This window comes from Lathyrus oleraceus, chromosome 1 (genome assembly GCF_024323335.1).
Source record: "Lathyrus oleraceus cultivar Zhongwan6 chromosome 1, CAAS_Psat_ZW6_1.0, whole genome shotgun sequence".
Lineage (NCBI taxonomy): Eukaryota > Viridiplantae > Streptophyta > Magnoliopsida > Fabales > Fabaceae > Lathyrus > Lathyrus oleraceus.
The window spans coordinates 441,651,928-441,673,556 of record NC_066579.1 but is presented as its reverse complement, the minus strand read 5'-3'; the positions used below and the strand labels follow the sequence as shown (position 1 = coordinate 441,673,556).

Below are 21,629 nucleotides of genomic sequence, written 5' to 3'. Positions count from 1 at the left end.
TAATAAAGATTAATTATTAAAATTAAAAAATGGAGAAAAAACTAGTAACATGGCTACACTTTGCATTGAGAGAAATTGAAGAAAGAGAAAGATGAATATGAAAAATGATTTGTTTATGTTTGCAAAGAATCAAAAAAGAATTAATAGGAATAAAAAAAAAGTTGAATTTTTTTAATTTTATTTAAAATATTTATTTTATTTATTATATAAAATTAATTATTTTTTAAATAAAAAAAAACAAACAATTATATATTTTTAATGCAATGGGATAATTGGTATGTGAGAGAAACTAAATTATTTAATATTATTTATTAAATGTGGATCATTATAAATTTTATTTCCTAATTTTTAATATAGTTAATATATTATTTATATTAATATATTAATATATTAATTATATTAAAAATAAATGATCGTTGTGGTGGAGGCATGAACCCACTTTACTATAAAGTAGTTTTGTCTCTGCTTTCATGATATATATATATATATATATATATATATATATATATATATATATATATATATATATATATATATATATATATATATATATATATATATAAACTCTTTCTCCCCCTTACCAAATTACTTGTAAAATTCTTAATTAGATGGATGATTTATTCTCCCTCTTCAAGCCCTAGCACCCATTTCTCCCAAAAAAAAAACTTCAACTTTTTAAGTATTTTTTGTCATTAACTTTTATATTTATCATAAAATCTAAATATATAAAAAAAATCAAAATCCAAAAAATCAATCACTAACAAGATAAGTAACATAATCAACTACTAAAAAATTCTTCATGTTCTTCATTTTTATATATCAAACCTAGAAATTCCATAGCTAAACTTTTTGGTGGCAGTTAGCGACCAAAAGTGATCCTTGTTAAAGTATCATACTTGAATGATAAACAAAAGCTACCACTTCTTCAAAGCAAAACAGTAAAGGCATCTGAAAAGTTCTTTAAGACATGGATTTTTAAAGTACCACACCTCAATGAGAAACAAAAGCTACCACTTCTTTAAAACATGGATGTTGTAGAACCACAAAGGACCCTTATTCACAGAGCCATAAATCAAACATGTAAAAACCACAACTCATTTAGCCAATCTATTACCAACAGGCAGCATCCTTTCATTCCAAATCACAGAAACAAAAGAATTGCAAGATCTCACCATATATCCTTTTAATTATTAATCTGTTACAGTTGTTTTTTATAGTCTCACATAACAAATTACACAACCTAAAATCGCTGGAAACTGATCAAGAAAACTAATTCCAATGTGTTTCAAGCAGCAAAGACCATCAAAAGCTGAGGATATGTGCAAGGCCTTCAAAATGCGACTTGGAAACTAGTAGTATAACTCTGGCAACTCGTATAAGAAAAAACAAGGTAAGAGTCTCAACATCTCGTTATCAAATTTCAATATGTAAAGTAAGAAAACACAGTTATGAGCGGTCAACTACTTATAATCCAGCACAAGGTAGTAAAAAAATTTGAATTATAAGTATAAATTGCAGTATCTTATAGTAATACAGATGTACAGATAATGCTATCACAAACATTGGAGTCTATTTAGTAAATAATAGAAGTCCAAGTAAGAAGTGCAGAACTATTACCTGTTTAAAATCCAAGTTTGAGCTTGCTAAATCCATTTGTTGTTAACCTTAATACATTGGATGTGTGAAATTTTGGGCCAAATTTGAGAATGTTTTTTGACGCATCGTTCTCCCAACAGAGGACAACTATTAATATAAAGTTGTATTAGAGATGCAGGCAGCCTCTCTCCCGCCATATTCTCCAGCTTCGGGCAAGATTGAATTGTTAAGCGTTGGAGAGACGTCAGGTGGAGAAGCCCTCTGCAGTCCAACGTGTGCAAACAATACATTTTCGAAAGATCTAGAGAGGTAAGGGAGGGAGGCAGCAATGCAAAACCCTTGTTAGGAAAGGACTCAACACCATCATATAGATCTTCAATTGAAAGATAGGAAAGCATGTCAAAGAAAGATAGAGATGGGTTCCTCAATAATTTCTCGCAATTTCCAACATAAAGTGATCTCAAGCTAGGTGGCATACCACCTTCAGGAAATGTTTCCATCTCTGGGCAATCATATATTCCAATCTCTTTTAACTTCGGAAGAAGATTATTTATGTGACAAGGCAGTGACTTTAAATTAAGGCAGCCGTAGACAAACAACGATGTCAAGTTGGGTGCAGACAATCCTTCTCTTGGGAATGACACAAATTTAGGGCAGTGTCTAATGTCAATATTAATGAGATTTGGAAGAATTTTCGAAGCTGAAAGGCATTCTATGTTTTCACAATTATGGATTTGGAGATAAAGGAGGTTTGGAAGGATCTCCAGTGGGAGGGTTGTGAGAGAATCACAACTCCTATCTATCATCAAAGACTGAAGTGATTCATGTTGGTGGGTTTGCTTTGGAAAATTTAGACTACTAGAATTTGTGATGGACAAACTCTTTAAGGATAAGGGTAAACAATCTCCCGGAAATGATATCGCAGACGAACAGTCTCCGATATCTAAAGTTTGAAGAGATGTTAGGCTGATGGCAATGGCTTCAAAGACGGACTTTGGCATTTCTCTTCCATGAATTCTTAATAATTCCAATGAAATGGGTAGTTCATGCAAGGCTACTTTATTGCTTTCAATCATATATAACTCGCGTATGGCAGGAGCCCTTGGGAGAGAAGAGTCAACTTGGTTGCAACGTGCAATCTTAATTGTTTTCACGACAGGAAGATAAGATGGCAAATCTCCGTGTAATCTGGGACAATCAACAATCACAAGAGACTTTAATACAGGAAATGAAACTTCTGACTCATGAGAATGATGCCACACTTCCCAACATGGCATCTCACAAAACTCCAGACTTTCAAGGGAGGGAAAGAGGACTCCTGAAAAGGAATCACCATATTCAGATCCAATAGTCTCCAGCATACTCATTGCACGGATTTTCAAGTCCTTGAGAGAGCGTAATTGTCCAAGTGGTGGAAGGATGCAACAATTATGACAACCATACAAGGATAACTCGGTTAAATTGTGGTAGGAAGGATCTCCAATCCATTCTGGAAATCTCGTACCTCTGTATCCAGATATATATAGCCTTTTCAAGTTCTTGGTGGGCTGTAACTTGCCAAGTATATCCATCTCACTTTGTGAATATGTAAAATGGTCCTTTGCGTCTTCAGACCATCTAAATGATAATTCATCAAGGTACTTCTTATCCATGATATGCGCCTTTGATGCTTCCAAGCTGTTGGTAACATTCTCCAATTTACTAATAAAAAGTGATCCATGAAGATTTGAAAGTGTTCCCAATTCCTTGATCCCATTCTTTTCATGCTTGCCCACAACAAAGCAACTCAGATGTTGCAAATGAGTTAATTTGCTCATTTCTCTAGGCATCTCTTCTAACTTATTAGTTCCATTGATATCAAGATGGCACAAATTTACAAGATTTTGCATGTCATTGGGAAGCATGGTTAGTTGTGCACAATTACGCAACTTCAACGTTTGTAGATTATACAGATTACACAATGACTCCGGCAATGTCTGTATAGCTGTGTAAGAGAGGTCCAAATAACGCAAATGGATCAGTTCATCGACTGAATCAGGCAATGTGTCAAGATCTAAAAAATATCGAAATGACAAAACTCTTAAACACTTCAAATTCTCTAAAATGATGCATGGTGCCTTTTCATGGTTGACTCGAGGAAGTCCAAAACAGGTTGTCAAAAATGTCCTAAGGTTTTTTGCTCTGCTGAAAACATCATAGTTTTCCAAGACAAGATCACTGAACTTAGTAAATGATAAATGACGAGTCTTGGTACTTATCTTCGTTTCTTTCCCAAGTTCTTCTGTTCTGAAATAGAATTCTCCACCAAGCAATGTTGCTAAATCATGCACCAGATCATGCATCACAAAACACTGGTATCGGTTCCCACTTCCGGAACGTTGAAAAAATGATCTTGAAGCTAAGTCATTAAAATACTCATAACCAACTTCTTCTAAAGTTTTCCCATTTTTTAGAGACGGTAAAAGATCTTCAGCCATCCACAACAAAATCAAATTGTCTTTCTTAAATTCATAATCCTTAGGATACATGGAACAATAAACAAAGCAACGTTTCAAATAGGGAGGGAGATAATGATAACTAATTCTTAGTGCTGGAATGATCTTACTCTCGTTTTCCCAAATGTTACTTTTTAGTATATTATTCCAATCCCCAATGTCACGTTTTCGTCGCAACAAACCCCCCAGTGATTGTGCTGCTAAAGGCAATCCCTTACATTTTTTAACAATCTCTTTGCCAATCTTTTGGAGATCCACATACTCGTTGGATTCTTCTTGAGGAAGACATGCATGGTTTGCAAACACAGACCAACAATCTTCATCAGACAATTGCCGAAGAGGGTAAGCATGAAAAGTTTGGACCATAGAAGCAACTTGATCAATACGGGTTGTTACAAGAATTTTACTTCCCTTAGTTCCATATTGAAGAGGCCTTATAAGAGAGTTCCAACTGTCATAATCTTCAGTCCATACATCATCCAAAACAATCAAGAACGTTTTCCCAGACAGTCTTTCCTTCAGAGCAAGATGAAGTAACTCTTTGTTATTTATATTACAAGAACTCCCTGCAACTGCCTCTAAGATGGCCTTTGTTAACTTGAGTTCATCAAAATCATCAGAAACACAAACCCATGCTTGAACATCAAATTTCTGCTTTATACTATCATGGTTGAACACAGATTGGGCTAAAGTAGTTTTTCCCACCCCACCCATGCCAACTATGGGAATCACAGAAATGTTATCATCAGCATCAGCATCATGTAAGAGTAATTTGAGTATGGCCTGTTTGTCTTGATCCCTACCAAATATGTTAGATGGGTGATCTAGAGAGGTTGATGGAGTTCTCCAAGAAGAATGGTTAGTTGCAATATGTTGAAGGCCAAGAATATCTTTAAATTGAAGAATGTATTCGAGCCTAGCAACTATATCTTCCAGCTTACAAATCAAATCCCTTTCCTCAAAGTTGAAAAAGCGAGAGAAGTAGTTAACAGTACTCACCTGCTTGTTGTTCTTGGAAAGAGCAGCTTTGGTAGAGATATGGTCAAGAAGGTCATCAGCAACATAGAGAGAATCTTTGAGATCATCAAGCCATTTGTTAACAGCAGAATCATTGATCTGTTTGTGTTCGGCATCGTTAAGCACGGCTTCAACAGCATAAAGAGTGTTGTTCAACCTTTGAACCAAATTGACGTCAAGTTTCTTTCCTATGATAAAGTTAGCAACCTGAGGAGAAGCAAGCTTGTCGAGAACAACTTCAATGAAAGCAGACAGAAAAGCTTCACCAACAGCTGCCACCGCCATGAAGTTGGAATGGAAGAGAGTAAAACAGAAAATAATTGTAGCTGAATGAATTAAGGTCAAGTGGTTTGGTTGCTTTACTCTATAATGTACTACTGTGCGTCATGTCACTGTTGCTTTGCCTGGCACGATTGAAAAGAATAGGATGCTTTTCTCTTTTTGTCAATCAGTTAGAATAGGATTGTAGCCATTCTGTGGTTCCAATTTCTTTTTATCAAATACAAATATTCCTATATTCATTGTGGATTTAGTTTTGTACTCTCATTTAAAGCATCTTATGCTTGAGGAATTTTGTACAATCCATCCGTTCTCACTTAAAGCACTTCAGTCCTACGCGCCTCATGCTTGAGGACGTTGTACAATTCGGTCTCTCATTTAAAACATTTCGTCCTTACAAATCTTATGCTAGAGCTATTGTGTACAGTTATATCTCTCACTTAAAACATCTTGCCCTAACAGGTCTCATGCTCAAGTGACCGTCTACATATGCAATAAGTTGGGCCGGATCCTAACCCGGACTCAACAGAGCCCGCCCCGATTTTAAATCATTCCATGGAGGAAGATCGAGCTTAATGAGCCAAGTTGAGCAGTATTCGGGTCCTATTTAAACTAGCAACCATATGCGAATGAGACTTGCAACTCTAACCGGCTCCGCGCCAGTAGGGTTAAGTGTAATTTGTGTGTACAAGTTTATATCCATAGTGTGTCAATCTAAGAGTTTTTCTGATTACAATAATCTTTTTCTAAAATAATTTTTAAAACTATCCTACATTCTAAATTAATTTCTATATTACCCTATTTTATAATAAAAACTACATTTTTTTCACTAAAAGCTATCAAATAGTTTGACCGCATCTTACAAATCATATCGTTTTTCTCAAAGATGAAAAAGCGATAGAAATAGTTAGCAGCCCTCACCTCCTTCCCCTTGTTCATCCGAGCATCTCTGAGAACATCAAGCCAGTTGTTAACATCAGAGTCTTTAATCTGTTTGCGTTCAGCATCATTTTCTTCAACCTTTGAACCAAATTGGCGTCAACCTAATTGTCAATGAAATCAAACAGAAAAGCTTCACCAACCGCTTCTGCCACTATAATCTTGATTAAGAAAATAATTGATTGATGAGATTAGATAGAAGAGAGGAAATCATAAATTAATTTTAGCTAATGTACTAAGTTCGACTCGTTTGGTTCGTTACGAAAGAGTGTGCTCTATATAAATTCATGTGAATAGAGACCAGGAAACAATTTCATGTAAATACTATCCAATCATATAGTAATTTAGAATTAATTTTCGGTAGATAATTCAAAAATTCCGTTACCATCAAAATTTTCGAAAGTCTATTCAGAATTCCAATATACTTTAATTTCTAAAAGTTCATGTAGTTTGCAACTTTACCGGTAATTTTGAAAAGCATCATATTTTATTGAAAATTTCAACCAAAATTAGTTTAATTTATGATATTTTAAACAAATGGTATTACACCCACAGTTTTATGTGATTCAGAATGAATTCAAAGTTGTATAAATGAGAGTCACCTGTTTTTTGAGAAAACTATCTCAAAATATATTTTCCTCAATTTTTGATTAAGACAAAAGTGTATTTCAACGGAATTGCTCCTCGCATAGAGTTTCGGTTTTCGAATGACACCACATATCTCGCTGTCTTGACATCCAAGTTGAATGAATTGTTGTCTTATACCGATAAACAAAAAGGTGAGAAAGATCGAATTTTATGAAGATTGGATTGATACTAATGAAATTGTGAAATACAACCTTATTGAGTTGAAGACCGATGAAGATGTGACAGTTATGTAGAGATCATTTCGTCGTAGGTAACAAAGGGATCGATCGAATTAGATGCGAAGATCTAAGGATCTGCCACCAACATAATTAAGATAATAAAACGTCCATAATCATTTGGTAGTGTTTAAATTTTCTTATTTATTATTGTTTTCTTAAGTTATGTCTAAGTTATACAATCTTTTTTCAAATGTTAAATTATGTTCATCTTGCAACAATCGAATATCCAAAATGTTATCTAATAAAAAGTGTTTTGTAGATGTCTCACTAATATTACATGTAATATATAAATAATACATAAAAATAACAATAAGGTTTAAATAGGTCCTCTACTGGCTATATGTGTTGCCCTAGAAAATCCAGTAAAAATCTCATCATCTGGATTTATCAAATCCATAAGTTTATCTGTAACACCCTGATTTATAATTAAATATTTTATATAATTATTGGAGTGTTTACGTGTGTTATTTGTGTTATTTTGATCTTTTGAGAGATTTAAAGATATTTTAGTCATTTAATAATTACTAAGAATATAAAGTTTGAGAGCGAAAAAATAAAACAAATAAAATTATTATAGATAATTAGATAATATTAATTATTTAATAATAATTGAAGTGATTAGAATTATTAGAGATAATTTATATTTTTACGAACTTTTATTAAATAATTATTTTCGTGTAATTTTTATTTAAATAAAATAAAAGTGTGACATTTAATGAATATATATATATATATATATATATATATATATATATATATATATATATATATATATATATATATATATATATATATATATATTATATATATATATATATATATATATATATATATATATATATATATTGAATAAAATAAAAATGAGATTTCACGTTAGAAATTCAGAGTTAGAGGAGAGCGTAAGTGAGGGAGTGTGAAGTCAAATTGTGATATTTACTTTAGTATAAATTCTAAAAGTGAAAAAAAATTAAAAAATTGGGCAGCAGTCAATTTGAAGGTTTGGAATACACAGAGTTAGAGAGCAATCCTAGAAACATGAAGGTTTGGCTAGAAAGCTTCAATTCAGAGGTAAGTGGTGGAATTTTCTTATTGATTGGTGAATTGGGCAGCTAGGATGGTGATGGGTCATTACCCTCCATCAGTGACATGGATAATTTTAGTACTATCTTTAATTTTTTGTGATTCTTTAATATGTTTGGCCAAATGGGATTTGGATAAAATCTCATTGGCATCCATGATTGAATGAAATTGTTGTTTTTTATGTGTTACTGTTTTTGGTAAAACAGGATTTGGGCAAAATCTATTGGTATAGATAAACAAAATAATTTTCTTATTTGTGTGTTACTGTGGTGATCAAATGAGATTTGGGATAGTCCCCTATGGTCACCGTTGTAACGCCCCGATTTTATTTAAATTATTTTTTGTAATTTAATTATATGATAGTTTTGGTTGTGTTGTGTTGATTGGTGTTTTGATGTGTTGTGTTACCCTTGGTGTGAGATAGTTGTCTTAGAATTATAAAATTAAGGTATTGAAAAATGTGTGAGCAAAAGTGTAGAAAAAGTGGTGTAGTGAGTAAAATTAATTAATTATATTGGTTATTATTTAATTAATTAATTAAAATTAGTTGAATATTAATTTAATTAGTTAATTGAGTGTGTTATTATTATTATTATTATTATTATTATTATTAAAATTAGTGATGATAGTAATAAGTTAATAAAATAATAAGAATCATAATAAAATAAATAGAAAAGAGGGATAGTGAGATAGATAACAGAGAGAACGTAACATTTGGGAAAAAGGAGAAGAAATTGAGAAAGGGAGAAGAAGGGGTTACTGCTCATGAGGAGAATTCACCATTGTTGAAGGTTAAAGAATCAATTGCTAGAAACTCTAAGGTAAATGTTATGTTCTGATTATCTAAGGGTTAACATGATGATGGTAGATAGATTATGTCATGTAGGTTTTGTGTTTTTCTTCTCTATATTCATGATCATGGTGATAATTGATAATGGTTGAATTGTGTGTGTGTGTGTGTGTGTGTGTGTGTGTGTGTGTGTGTGTGCGCGGTATGATGAATTATTGCAATTGTTGTTGTTGGAATCCTAAAATTTGATTGGATTGTATGTTGTCAACATTGTGTGATTGATGTTGTTTCGAGTCAGAGTCGAAACTAAGTTATGAATATTTTCAGTGTAAATAAGTTGGGATTTTGAACGTTGGAAACGTGTTTTTTCGTGTTAAAATATAGTACAAACGATTTGTAAGAAAAATGGGGTTTTGGGATGAATTTTTAAGTGATTTCGTTTTGAAAAAGTTATAGAAAAGTGCTTATACAATAGTGTAATCGGTTACCAGAAATGGAGTAACCGGTTACACTGCTTAAAAACCTCGTTTCTGGGCAAAAATTAGTGGGTGTAATCGGTTACAGGTTTTTGGATAATCGGTTACCCTGTGAAACAGAGGCCACGCAGGGGCTGGAAAAAAGGGTGTGTAACCGGTTACCATGTGTATGTGGCAGTGTGGGTTGTGTTACAGGGTGTAGTGTAAACGATTACTGATTTTGAAGTAATCGGATACACTGAGAGCATTTTCTTAAAAACTTTAAAAATTCATAACTTTTGTTCCGAGTGTCTGATTTAAGTGTCGTTCAAAGAGTCGAAAAACTGAGAGTGTGTACTTTCATTTAAAATTGGTTTCAGTACCTGAAAATGAATATTTTCTATGCGATGGTGTTGAAATGCATTGTAGAGTTTATGTGGTGGTGTGACATAACCTTAAATGCAACGTTGTTGCTTGTTTCGTTGTATGTTGATGTTGTTGAACTGTACAATATATGTTTGATGCATGGTGACCAGTATTGGCGGTGTACATTGACTATGATGGTGACTCATTGTGCATGATGTTGTTGTTGCATGCATGTATAATATGTTGCATGCATTCATGTTGTTGGACAAATGATCAGATGTTGGTGAGCCTCAAATCCCATTGTGTGGATTGGACCTGTAGCTGATTTCAGAGGTGATTGAATTAGTGAAACGTTATCGGAGGTGATGGTAGAGAATTGGTGGCTTTGATCCTAGGAGGTGATGATTGAAGCGGTGAACCTGAGTGTTCACGTATTGGTACCACATGCATTGAGTTGAGTTGTTGAGTCTCATTGCATTGTATATTGGTTGCATTTGTTATTGTGTTGGATGGTTAAATATGTTGTTAATATGTCAGATGGTTGTTATGTTGCTATTATGTGTGGATAGTTGTTGGATGGATTATATGGAATTGTGTTGTGGAATATGTGATGTGCATGTAACAATATGATGCTTACTTATTATCATGTTTTCCTTTATATAGTTATGATATCTCACCCCTTCTATTTGAATCTTGCCTCCACGTGGGTAACGTGCAGATAATTTGCAGTAAAAGCTCAGGTCTAAGTGGAAGATGAAGTCTTTCGTTTATTCTTATATCGGTGTTCGCTCTGATGTGTAACACCGGGGAATTGCGAACGATGTACCTTTCGTTATGTTTTAACATTTCTTATAATGACATGTTAAGTTGATGTCAGATATGTTGAGTTAGTTGTTTGTTATTGTTGTTCCACTGCTATTTAATAAAAGTTAACATTCAAACATGTGGTTATTACTACTATTTTTATAAATGTCAAGTGTTACATGTTTTTTCGATTGATCAAGTTGATTGTATATATTATAGTGTAGCATCCTAAATTGCATGTTGAATTGTTTTATTCTGATAAATATTTTTAATTTACGCAGGGTAAATTTAAGGTGTTACATAGTGGTATCATAGCAAGTCGGTCTGTTCGGCGAAGTTGTTGAGTCGATGTGGTGTGCCAGTTGAATAATGTCGATATTGTCTCTTTAACCATTGTTGTTGTTGATGATGTGAAACAAAAAATGGTTGGAAGAAACAACGTTGCTATTGTTGCTGCTTTGCAGGTTGTTGCTCAGGCTGTGTAGAATCAGCCTAATGCTGGTGGGAACAAAGAGTTCCAACATTAGGGGAAGTTCTAGAGGAATAATCCACCTACTTTCAAGGGTAGGTACGATCCTGATAGAGCATAGACTTGGCTCGGGTAGATTGAGAGGATTTTCGGAGTGATAGATTGCTCTGAAGCACAAAAGGTGGGGTTCTGTATGCATATGTTAGCTAAGGAAGCTAATGACTGGTGGATCCACACTCGTCAGGTGCTAGGTGCTGCAACTGAAGTTGTAACTTGGGCTATATTCTGCAGGGAATTTCTGAGGAAGTACTTTCCTAAGGATGTTAGTGGGAAGAAGGAGATCGAGTTTCTAGATCTGAAGTAGGGTAACTTGTCGGTTATTGAGTATGTTGCCAGATTTGTGGAACTTGCTAAGTTCTACCCTCATTATAGTGAGGTGACTGGTGAGTTCTCGAAGTGTATCAAATTCGAGAATGGTTTGCGTCATGAAATTAAGCAGGCGATTGGATACTAACAAATCATGAGGTTTCTAGAGTTTGTGAACAATTGTAGAATTTATGAGGATGATAGTAAGGCTCATTCAGCTCACTACAAGGGGTTGAGCGAGAGAAGAGGAAAGTAGGATCTGAATTGTGGGAAGTCGTATAGTGCTCTAGCTGATAAAGGTAAACAAAGAGTTGTTGATAGTAAGAGGCTAATTAGGGAGGTGTTACTACTCCTCTTGAGTGTTATAAGTGTGGTGAGTTGGGTCATCGTATCAGTGAATGCAAGAGCGATCTGAAGAATTGTTACAAGTGTGGGAAGTCGGGACATCTGGTTGCTGATTGCAAAAAGAATGTGGTGACTTGCTACAATTATGGTGAACCAGGACATATCAACACTCATTGCGTGGATCCTAAGTAATATTCAACTGAAGGAAACGTGTTCATTCCAACGGGGACTCTGACTTCCAGTAATGACAGGTTGATCAGAGGTATATGTTATATTAATAATATGCCTTTGTTTGCTATTATCGATACTGGTGTTACTCATTCTTTTATTCCCGCTGATTGTGTGAAAAGGTTAGGCCTTGTTGTGTTTTCTCTGAATGAAGAAATGGTTATCAAAACTCCTGCTAAGGATTCGGTGACTACTTCTTCAGTTTGTTTGAATTGTCCTATTTTAATCTTTGATAAGGATTTGGGCATTAATCTTATTTGCTTGCCATTGGAGAATCTTGATGTTATCTCGGGGATGAACTGGTTGGAGTTCAATCATGTTCATACTAATTTTTATAGCAAGTCATTGCGGTTTCTTACTATTGGTGAGGAGGAAGAAGTTGGTTTCTTGTCTACTAGAGAGTTGAAGGAGCTTTTAGAAGAGGAAGCTCAGGTGTTTGCATTGTTCGTAGCGTTATCTGCTAAGAATCAGACGGTGATTGATGAATTGAAGGTAGTGCGGGATTTTCTAGAGGTGTTTCTATAAGACATTTCAAATGTACCACCAGAGAGAGAGAGAGAGGTGAAGTTTTCTATTGATTTTGTCCCTAGTACCAGACTAGTTTCTATGGCATCATACATGATGTATGTATCGGAGTTAGCAGAGTTGAAGAAACAATTAGAAGATCTTCTAAAAAAGAGATTTGCGAGACCAAGTGTGTCACCTTGGGGAACTCTTGTGTTGTTGGTAAAGAATAAAGACGGTAGCATGAGGTTGTGTGTGGATTACCGATAATTGAATAAAGTGACAATTAAGAACAAGTATCCACTTCCTAGAATAGATGACTTGATGGACCAGTTAGGGAGTGAACATGTGTTTAACAAAATTGATTTGAGGTTAGGTTACCACCAGATCAGGGTGAAGGAGGAAAATGTACAAAAGACGACATTTAGACCTTGATATGGAGACTATGAGTATTTGGTGATGTCGTTTGGTGTTTCTAATGCACATGAGGTATTTATATAGTACATGAATCGTATCTTTCATACTTACTTGGATCATTTTATTGTGGTATTTATTGATGACATTCTGATCTATTCTAATCAGAAGAAGAACATGATGAGCATTTGCGAGTTGTATTGCAAGTGTTAAAGGAGAATAAACTTTATGCTAAGTTGTCGAAGTGTGAATTCTGGTTGAAAGAGGTTAGCTTTCTTGGTCATGTTATTTCAGGTGGTGGTATTGATGTGGATCCATCCAAGGTAGATGCAGTTATACAATGGGAGGCTCTGAAGCCGGTGATAGAGATTATAAGCTTTTTGGGCTTGGCTGGTTATTACCGCAGGTTTATTGAAGGTGTTTCCAAGTTGGCACTTCCATTAACTCAGTTGACCTGCAAAGGTAAATCGTTTATGTGGGACGTTCATCGTGAAAACAATTTCGTAGAGTTGAATAAAAGGTTGACTACAACTTTGGTTTTGATTTTACCTGAACCAAATGAACCGTTTGTGGTGTATTGCAATGCATCGTTGATGGGTTTAGGTGGTGTGATAATGCAAGATGGCAAGGTTGTGGCTTACGCTTCACAACAATTGAGGATTCATGAGAGAAACTATCCTACTCGTAATTTGGAGTTGGTTGCGGTGGTGTTCATGTTGAAAATTTGGAGGCATTATCTCTATGGTTCCAGATTTGAAGTGTTTAGTGATCATAAGAGTTTTAAACACTTGTTTGATTAGAGGGAATTAAATATGAGACAACAGAAATGGTTGGAATTCTTAAAGGATTATGACTTTGGATTGAATTATCATCCCGGTAAGGCGAATATCGTGGTTGATGCTTTAAGTCTGAAGTATTTGCATATGTCTGCTATGATGGTTAGAGAGTTGAAAATGATTGAACAGTTCAGAGACATCAATTTAGTCTATGAGCTAACATCGTAGATTGTGATATTGGATATGCTGAAGATCAACAATGATTTTCTTAATAACATTAAAAAGAGTTAGAAGTTGGTGGACTTGATGGTTCGAAGTAATCAGACAGAAAGTAATGATTTCAAAGTGGATGGACAATGTATGTTGAGGTTCATAGACAAAATTTGTATTCCTGACAAAGATGAGTTAAAGATGATGATTTTGGAAGAAAGTTATCGAAGTAGCTTGAGTATTCATCTAGGAGCTACTAAGATGTATTAGAATCTGAAGGAGATGTTTTGGTGGACTGGAATTGTAGCGGTGTATTCGTCGCTATATGATCTATTGGTTAAATCATAAGCAAGGTATACAAAGATTTCGAGTCGCCACCGCACTTTTATTTATCCAAAGGACTGGCTAAAAAGCGAACAAAAGCCTAAGAAGTTTTATGCGTAGAAAACTAATAAAAAGATCAGAGAGTCTGGGTAAGGGGTAAATTACGCAATGGGAAGGTGTTAGGAACCCACTACGTCCTAGGTACTCCTAGGGAGCCCTTTTCACACTTGTTGTACAAAGTTATCATTTGTTATGACATAAGTAATGTGCAAACATGATTGAGATGATGAGAAAAGAATGTACAAGTTAATTATTTTTGTGTTCGAACGGATGAACCCGTTGCCTACGTACCTTCCATCAAAGGTAAGGATCAAAACGCCGTAGTTCGGCTAAAAATTTCCAAAAGTTAGTGGATTCAATTTTAAAACAAGAGCACTAAGGCTTTTCATTACCAATGGGAGAATACTCAACCTGAATCAACAATCCACCATGCGAGGACGGCTTCAACATACTAGTGAGGGGTTAACCCTATAATAAGTATGGAAGACTTACAATCAACTCACTAAGGATAGGAAAGAATTACATCAACCACTATGGTAATTGAAACCTACGGCTAATGCGTGGAAAACTTAACAAGTATGGACAACGCCACAAAACATTTGAATGGGTGAAGTTAATTGATTTGGATTATTCACAAAATATGGTCAAGGTATGATTAAAGTCAATTTACAATGAGTATTTACAAAAGTGAAGTTTGAAAGTCAAGGACTTAGGGTCCAGGTTTCTAATTTGGAAAGAAAGTGAGAATGTTTGCACAATACTTATCTCAAGTTTTTTTAACATGTGTGAAAAGGTTTAGGACATAATGGATGAATGATGGATATGGAATGTAAAACTTCTTAGAAGGTTCACCTCTTGAAATCATATAGAAGATGATTCAAGTGTGTCCTTTGGACTAGGCAACAAATGAACAATGATATAAATATGGTAACAGACGAAAGTTAATAAAAGCGGATACCGAATGCCACTCGATGGTCTTACATCAGTCTCCTAAAACAAACAAGGATATCGGAAGCCACTCTATGGACTTATACCAATCTCCATCAAAAATAAAACAAAAAACAAAACAAAATATGGAAGTCAACTGCCAATCTATCTGGACTTATGCTAACTCCACATATAATCATAGGAAAACCAATGCCACATTACATGGACTTACAATGGATCCTCACATACAAGAACAGGCTCAACCAAAGAGCAAAGATGGATATGAGTGACCAATGAATTGGCCTTACACTCTATCCCTTCCATGTCATAGGAACACTAGCCAATATATGGACTTATAGTTGTCCTTAATGGGGAAACATCAACAATAATGTCACGAAGACAAATGAATGATCATGCACTAATGGCAATCAATGATGATGGATGCACAATGGCAAATCAAGTAATCATGTATGATGAATCAAGTAATCAAACACATATAATCAAAGAGCACACACTATATACAAGCATTAGGCTCAAACAAAGGGTAAGGCATTAAAGCCATCTGGAATAGGGTTAATGTTGCTCTTAACCTTGCCATTGAGGGGCTAAGGTGAAGCAGATGAAAGGATATGAGGGGTGTGCCTCATTGCTCTTATCCCTGGTCAGGAAGAGCATCAAATGATAGAAGGTGTGGGAGTTCAGAAAGTAGGAACTCTCTCCACACTATATAGACTCTATAGATCTTGGGTTAGGATCCCAATGCTTCAAACATGTAATGTGAGCAAGGGGAAGACACACAGAATAGTGGGAGATAGGCTACATATCTCTTATATCCACCAATTGTCTTATTCAAAGGACTTTTCCTGCTTGGGGACAAAAATAAACAATCACAAACATTGCCTCTTAAGGAGGACTTCAGACAGGTGCCTGGCTAAGTACCAAGCCAGGTCTTCCAGACTACATGAAGACAAGAGAGTCTACCTCAATGCAAATTGCTATTTAATCAAAGCAAAGCAAAGTTCTCAAGGAACTATAAGCAACTATGTACCTGAAATCAATCAAATATCATCAGTGTACAATTCAAAGTCAAACAGACAAGGTAATAAACCAATAGTCAATCACAATCAAATATGTGCAAAGCACAAAGCTCAAAGCTCAAATGAGCTAAGCATCCTACAAAACAAACAAGTTAGTTCATAATGATCAAATGAAACAACTCAAATATGAATCAACCTCCTTAAGGCATTAGCTTTTTAACCTGAAAAGTCAAAGTCAAGCTCAAACATAAGTAACAAGACCACTAGGACAAGCCTAGGGTCCAAAAGAGGGAAAAAATGTAAAACAGCAAGTGAATCATGATCAAAGTCAAGATAATTCAAATAAGAAGAGACTCCCATTGGTCTCATATCCAAACTATGCACTAATTTCATTTTATGCACAATCTAAGTCAAAGGAAGCAAGTATGAATCACACATGAGTAGGCAGCATGATCACATCCAAACAAATGCCAAAATATCTCAATAAATCTCTCAAAAATTCAAGTCTAAACAGAAGACATTCAATGAGCTACATATCAATTTTCATGCCATTTGGACAAAAGGAGCTATGGAAATTAAATCAACAAATCATGGCATGTAAAAATCAACCTAAACTAGGTAACAAAACAAGTGTCAACTTCAATCAATTATAAAACAGTGATATCAAATGGGAAATGAATGGGACCAAAGCTAAATGGAAGCTATACATGTTAGGAAACACTCCATCAATTTTCACATTCATAGGATAAGGGATGAGTATTTAACAACATATGTGAAATTGTTACACAAGCAAAGCCCTAAAAATGCTAAGCAGCAATCAAAAATCCTAATCAAATAGAAAATGGATCAATTAAATCCACAAAAATTCATGTTGAAAGTTAACATATAAAAGGTGTCTCATGCAAAAAATCAGAGCCATAGGCCTAAGGTAAGCATGGAAAAATAAATCATGAACTCTGCATAGCATAGTGTGGCACATATTGTCACACTCAAATTAATTAAATCATATCTACCAATCCAGAGATCCAAAAATCACAAATGATATACCAAAATCTCCAAAAATATGTCAAGAATCATCATATGAAATTTCATTAATTTTGGATGAAGCATGATTATTTGGTGATTAAAATGGTAAAACATACAAATATTGCACACATGATAAAGATCAATATACCATTCTAAAATTCTACCAGGCACAACTTGCACTACTATGCCTAAAAAAAAGTAGACAAAATTTGTAAACTAACAAAAAAATCCCACCTAATTTGGACTAATATTGAATTTTATATGAATTTTTAAAGATTTGTAATATTATTGAATAATTATTTAATGATTTACGAATTAATTAAGCTTGCAATGGCGTTTTCGTAATTATATGCAGCCAGGCTGAAACGGTACTGTAGCTCATTTATGTGTTGGACGCGTCTCATTGGCCGGTTTTAGGCGGCAAACAGAATTCGAAACTGCCATGCAAAATGAATGGATCAAACGTGAAATTTTTCCAGAATCATCACGTTCATCCCGCGCTCATCATCTTCATCAATACCAGCTTCAGTCACGAGCGAATCTTCACCAAAATGGACGAGCCTTATACCGTTGTCTTCGTCTTCCAACGTAGATGATAACACGAAATTATATCATATTTTAGGATTTAATTCCATTAAATTCTATGACTATTTATTCCGGTTTACTGCATTTTATAAGATATTACGTGGTATTTTCTTCCTATTTGTCTCAGGTAGCCTATTTTGAAGCACAAGTAAAAATGGAAGAAAAGGAGGTGCAAAAAGGAGAGAAAAAGAACCAAATGCCAAAGCCCAGCCCAAAGCGCAAGACACAAATGCTGTGCCTGTGACGGACGTCACAAGGTGCGTGACGAGCGTCACGCAAAACAGCCTTGTGACGGACGTCACACATGGTGTGACGAGCGTCACACCATTCCCCTACTTTTTTGGCGCAAGTAACGCACGCCTCAGAGACTTGAAGAGACGTTGAGGAGTGTTGGGTCCTATATCCACGCCATGCAATTAGCCACGTAAAAGACCTTTTGGCAGCAAGCAGTTACTTAATGACACCAATATAAATAGCTACTTGAAAAACCTAAAAGGGTTCCATCCTCACACTGCCGAAGCTTTTCCAATTTTTCTCTTTTGCCGCTTTTGCAATTTTCTTTTCCAGCAACTTAGCATTGTTTATTTATTTATTTCTTTTGCAAGTTCTACATTTTCTTTCCCTTGCAATTTACCTTTTCCTTTTTAGCATTTAGATATTTTTTCGCACAATAGTTTCTACACCGGAAACTATTGTGTAACTTTTTACCGGATCTAACCTTACGTTAGATTCTAGTTTTATTTCCTTGGTTTAATTTATTGTTTAATTGAAGAATCCAAGAACAAATCCTACCGGCTTGTGGTGGAGTGTTCAAGACTATTGTTTAACGCATTCAGGTTCTTTAATCATTATTTAATGCTTTGTTTTATTATTTATTTATATTATCTGCCTGGGATGAGTCTGTTTATGCATGATATGTATTTTTGTTTGTTTAGCATGTCTGGCTAATTCGCCTAGATATCGGTATGTAAAGTAAGCGGAATAAGGGATCAAGACTAAGTCGGTCAAATTAAACTTAAAATTAAAATCAATCTTTTTACGGTCTCAGTTTACAGGTTTAATAACAAGATTTTTTACAAAAGTAAAAGACATAAAGAAGTTAAAATCAATAGAGCGAGAGTTTGAGGTTTTAACTGGACAGTGTAAATTAGGCATTAATTCTAGATCAGGGCGAGAGCAAGTTTTAGAGTTAATTAAATTCTGACCTTTTCCAAAAAGTATTTTTAAAGATTGAATGTGAGGACGAGAGTTAAGCATTTGGATTTAATTGTATAACCTAAGTCAACAGAGCGAGAGTTTGAGATAAGGGTGTTTAAAACGGTCAGTATTTTCTTAAAAAGAGTTTCTGCAACTTTATTGCTTTCAAAAAATGGTTTTTGACTTAATTATAAGTGACAACTACATTAACATAAAATTATGGTTTATTCAACAGAGCGAGAGTTTGAGATAAAACCTTTAATCAATAAAGTTAACTGAAACGATTCGTTTTAAAACCAAGAAACCGACAAAGAATTGACTCCCTAATTTTGACGAACTACATACCGATATCCGTTTTATTAATATTTAGTCTAGATCTTAGTTTAGCTTTTAGTTTTTCCCCAAACAATCAAGCATTTTTCACCTTAGCTTTACGTAGTAACCTTAGATAACGGTATGTCGATTCATAAGTCCCTGTGGGATCGATATCTTTTAAAACTACGCGATAGAACTGTGCACTTGCAGTTTGTACCCCAAAATTCGACTCATAAAGTCGCGATCAAGTTTTTGGCGCCGTTGCCGGGGACTTTTATTTAATCGATATCGTAACTCTTCCGTTACGCTGTAAAGACTAAGGTTTCTTTTCCTTCTATTTTCTTTCTTTCGTTGATTTGTATGCCACGCACTCGCTCACAAGGAGAACCGCTCTATTTACGAATCAACGATATCGAACTGTATCTCCGAGTCTTACGACGAATTCGGGAATACCGTGCTGAAAACAATCTCCCTCCTATCGAATTTCCTGATCTCAAAAACCTTCTTCTTTCACCCGAGATGGCAGAACCAGCTCGTGCTCTTAGAGATTACGCCGCTCCATCGCAAGATGAGCCGCATTCAAGTATTGCTCCGCCCGCAATCGAAGCAAACAACTTCGAACTTAAACCTTCGCTGTTGCAGGCTGTGCAACAGAACCAATTCTCTGGAAATCCTACCGAGGATCCAAACCTTCATTTATCCGTATTTGTCCAATACGCTGATACTGTTAAAGCTAATGGTGTCACTTCAGAGGCAATTCGACTTCGTCTTTTTCCTTTCTCATTAAGAGATAGCGCTAGAAGATGGCTTCAATCTCTCCCTTCCAACTCAGTCACCACCTGGAACGAGTTGAAGAAAGTTTTTCTTTCCCGATATTTTCCGCCAAGCAAAACAGCTATGTTAAGAGCCCAGATAAACGGATTTAAACAGAAAGACAACGAGTCTCTTTTCGAAGCATGGGAAAGATACAAAGACATGATGAGACTTTGCCCACACCATGGTTCGGAAGACTGGTTAGTAATTCATACATTTTATAATGGTCTCTTATACAACACAAGGTTAACAATAGACGCCGCTGCAGGTGGTGCACTAATGAACAAACCTTATGTTGATGCTTACCAGCTTATCGAAAGCATGGCCCAAAACCACTATCAGTGGGGAACCGAACGAACAACGGTGGAAAAACCTCAAACAAAAACTGGCATGTACGAGATAAGTAACCTTGATCACATTAATGCAAAAGTGGATGCTTTGGTCCAGAAAATTGAAAGTTTAAATGTATCACCTCCAGCCGCCGTGGTTGCTATAACTCAGAATTGCGAGGTCTGTGGAATCCAAGGTCACACTCCTGCGGAATGTCAACTTTTGACTGGAATCCAAGCAGAGCAAGTGAACTATGCTCAAGGAAGCCCCTACTCGAATACTTATAACTCAAATTGGAAGAACCATCCAAACTTTTCATATAAGAGTAATAATGCTTTGTACGCACCTGGACAGTCTCCAAATCAAGCCCTAGCTATACCTCCGGGATATCAGAAACCGAATCCATCCATGCCTAACAATAACACCCATAGGAAATCCAACTTGGAAATCATGATGGAAAACTTTATAGTTTCCCAACAACAAACCAATAAAGATTTCTTAAACCAGAATGTACACACTGGCGAACAACTTAAACAACTAGCAAGCAAAGTAGATGCCTTGGCTACCCATAACAAAATGCTGGAAACACAAATATCACAAGTAGCTCAACAACAAGCACCTACTGCTGCCCCAACTGGTACATTCCCTGGACAGCCCCAACCTAATCCGAGAAGCCACGCTCATGCAATTATATTAAGAAGTGGAACGGAAGTGGAAGGACCGTCTGATCCAAGGATAGAAAACCAAAACCCTAAGAAATCAACTGAGGAAAGTGAACCTGAGGAAAAGGAAGAGAGAAATAAGGAAACCCTAGAAAAGAAGGAACCTTATGTACCTCCACCACCTTACAAACCACCTATCCCTTACCCTCAAAGGCTTGTTAAAACCAAAGATGCGGGCCAATTTAGAAAATTTGTTGATCTCCTTAAACAATTAAACGTTACAATTCCGTTCACCGAAGCTATTACGCAGATGCCCTCATATGCTAAATTCTTAAAAGAAATTCTTTCTAATAA

General features: G+C 35.3%; 1 protein-coding gene and 1 pseudogene across 9 annotated transcripts in view; both read right to left on the bottom strand.

Annotated features, from left to right (window-relative positions):
- Positions 1-998: 998 nt before the first annotated feature.
- Positions 999-21,629, bottom strand: part of LOC127081456 (putative disease resistance RPP13-like protein 1) — a 92,304-nt gene continuing 71,673 nt past the window's right edge. The window contains exons 2-3 of one of the 9 annotated variants that reach the window (XM_051021753.1): positions 1,618-4,923; positions 999-1,363 (exon numbers count right to left, since the gene is read on the bottom strand). In XM_051021753.1, the coding sequence (XP_050877710.1) occupies positions 1,644-4,923 (3,280 nt within the window). In that variant the 3' untranslated portion in view covers positions 999-1,363; positions 1,618-1,643. Of the gene's footprint in view, positions 1,371-1,617; positions 5,091-21,629 lie in introns of all 9 variants that reach the window. The other 8 variants (XM_051021748.1, XM_051021721.1, XM_051021745.1 and 5 more) reach the window with 8 other exon arrangements.
- LOC127116277 (uncharacterized) lies at positions 20,375-20,474 on the bottom strand (annotated as a pseudogene).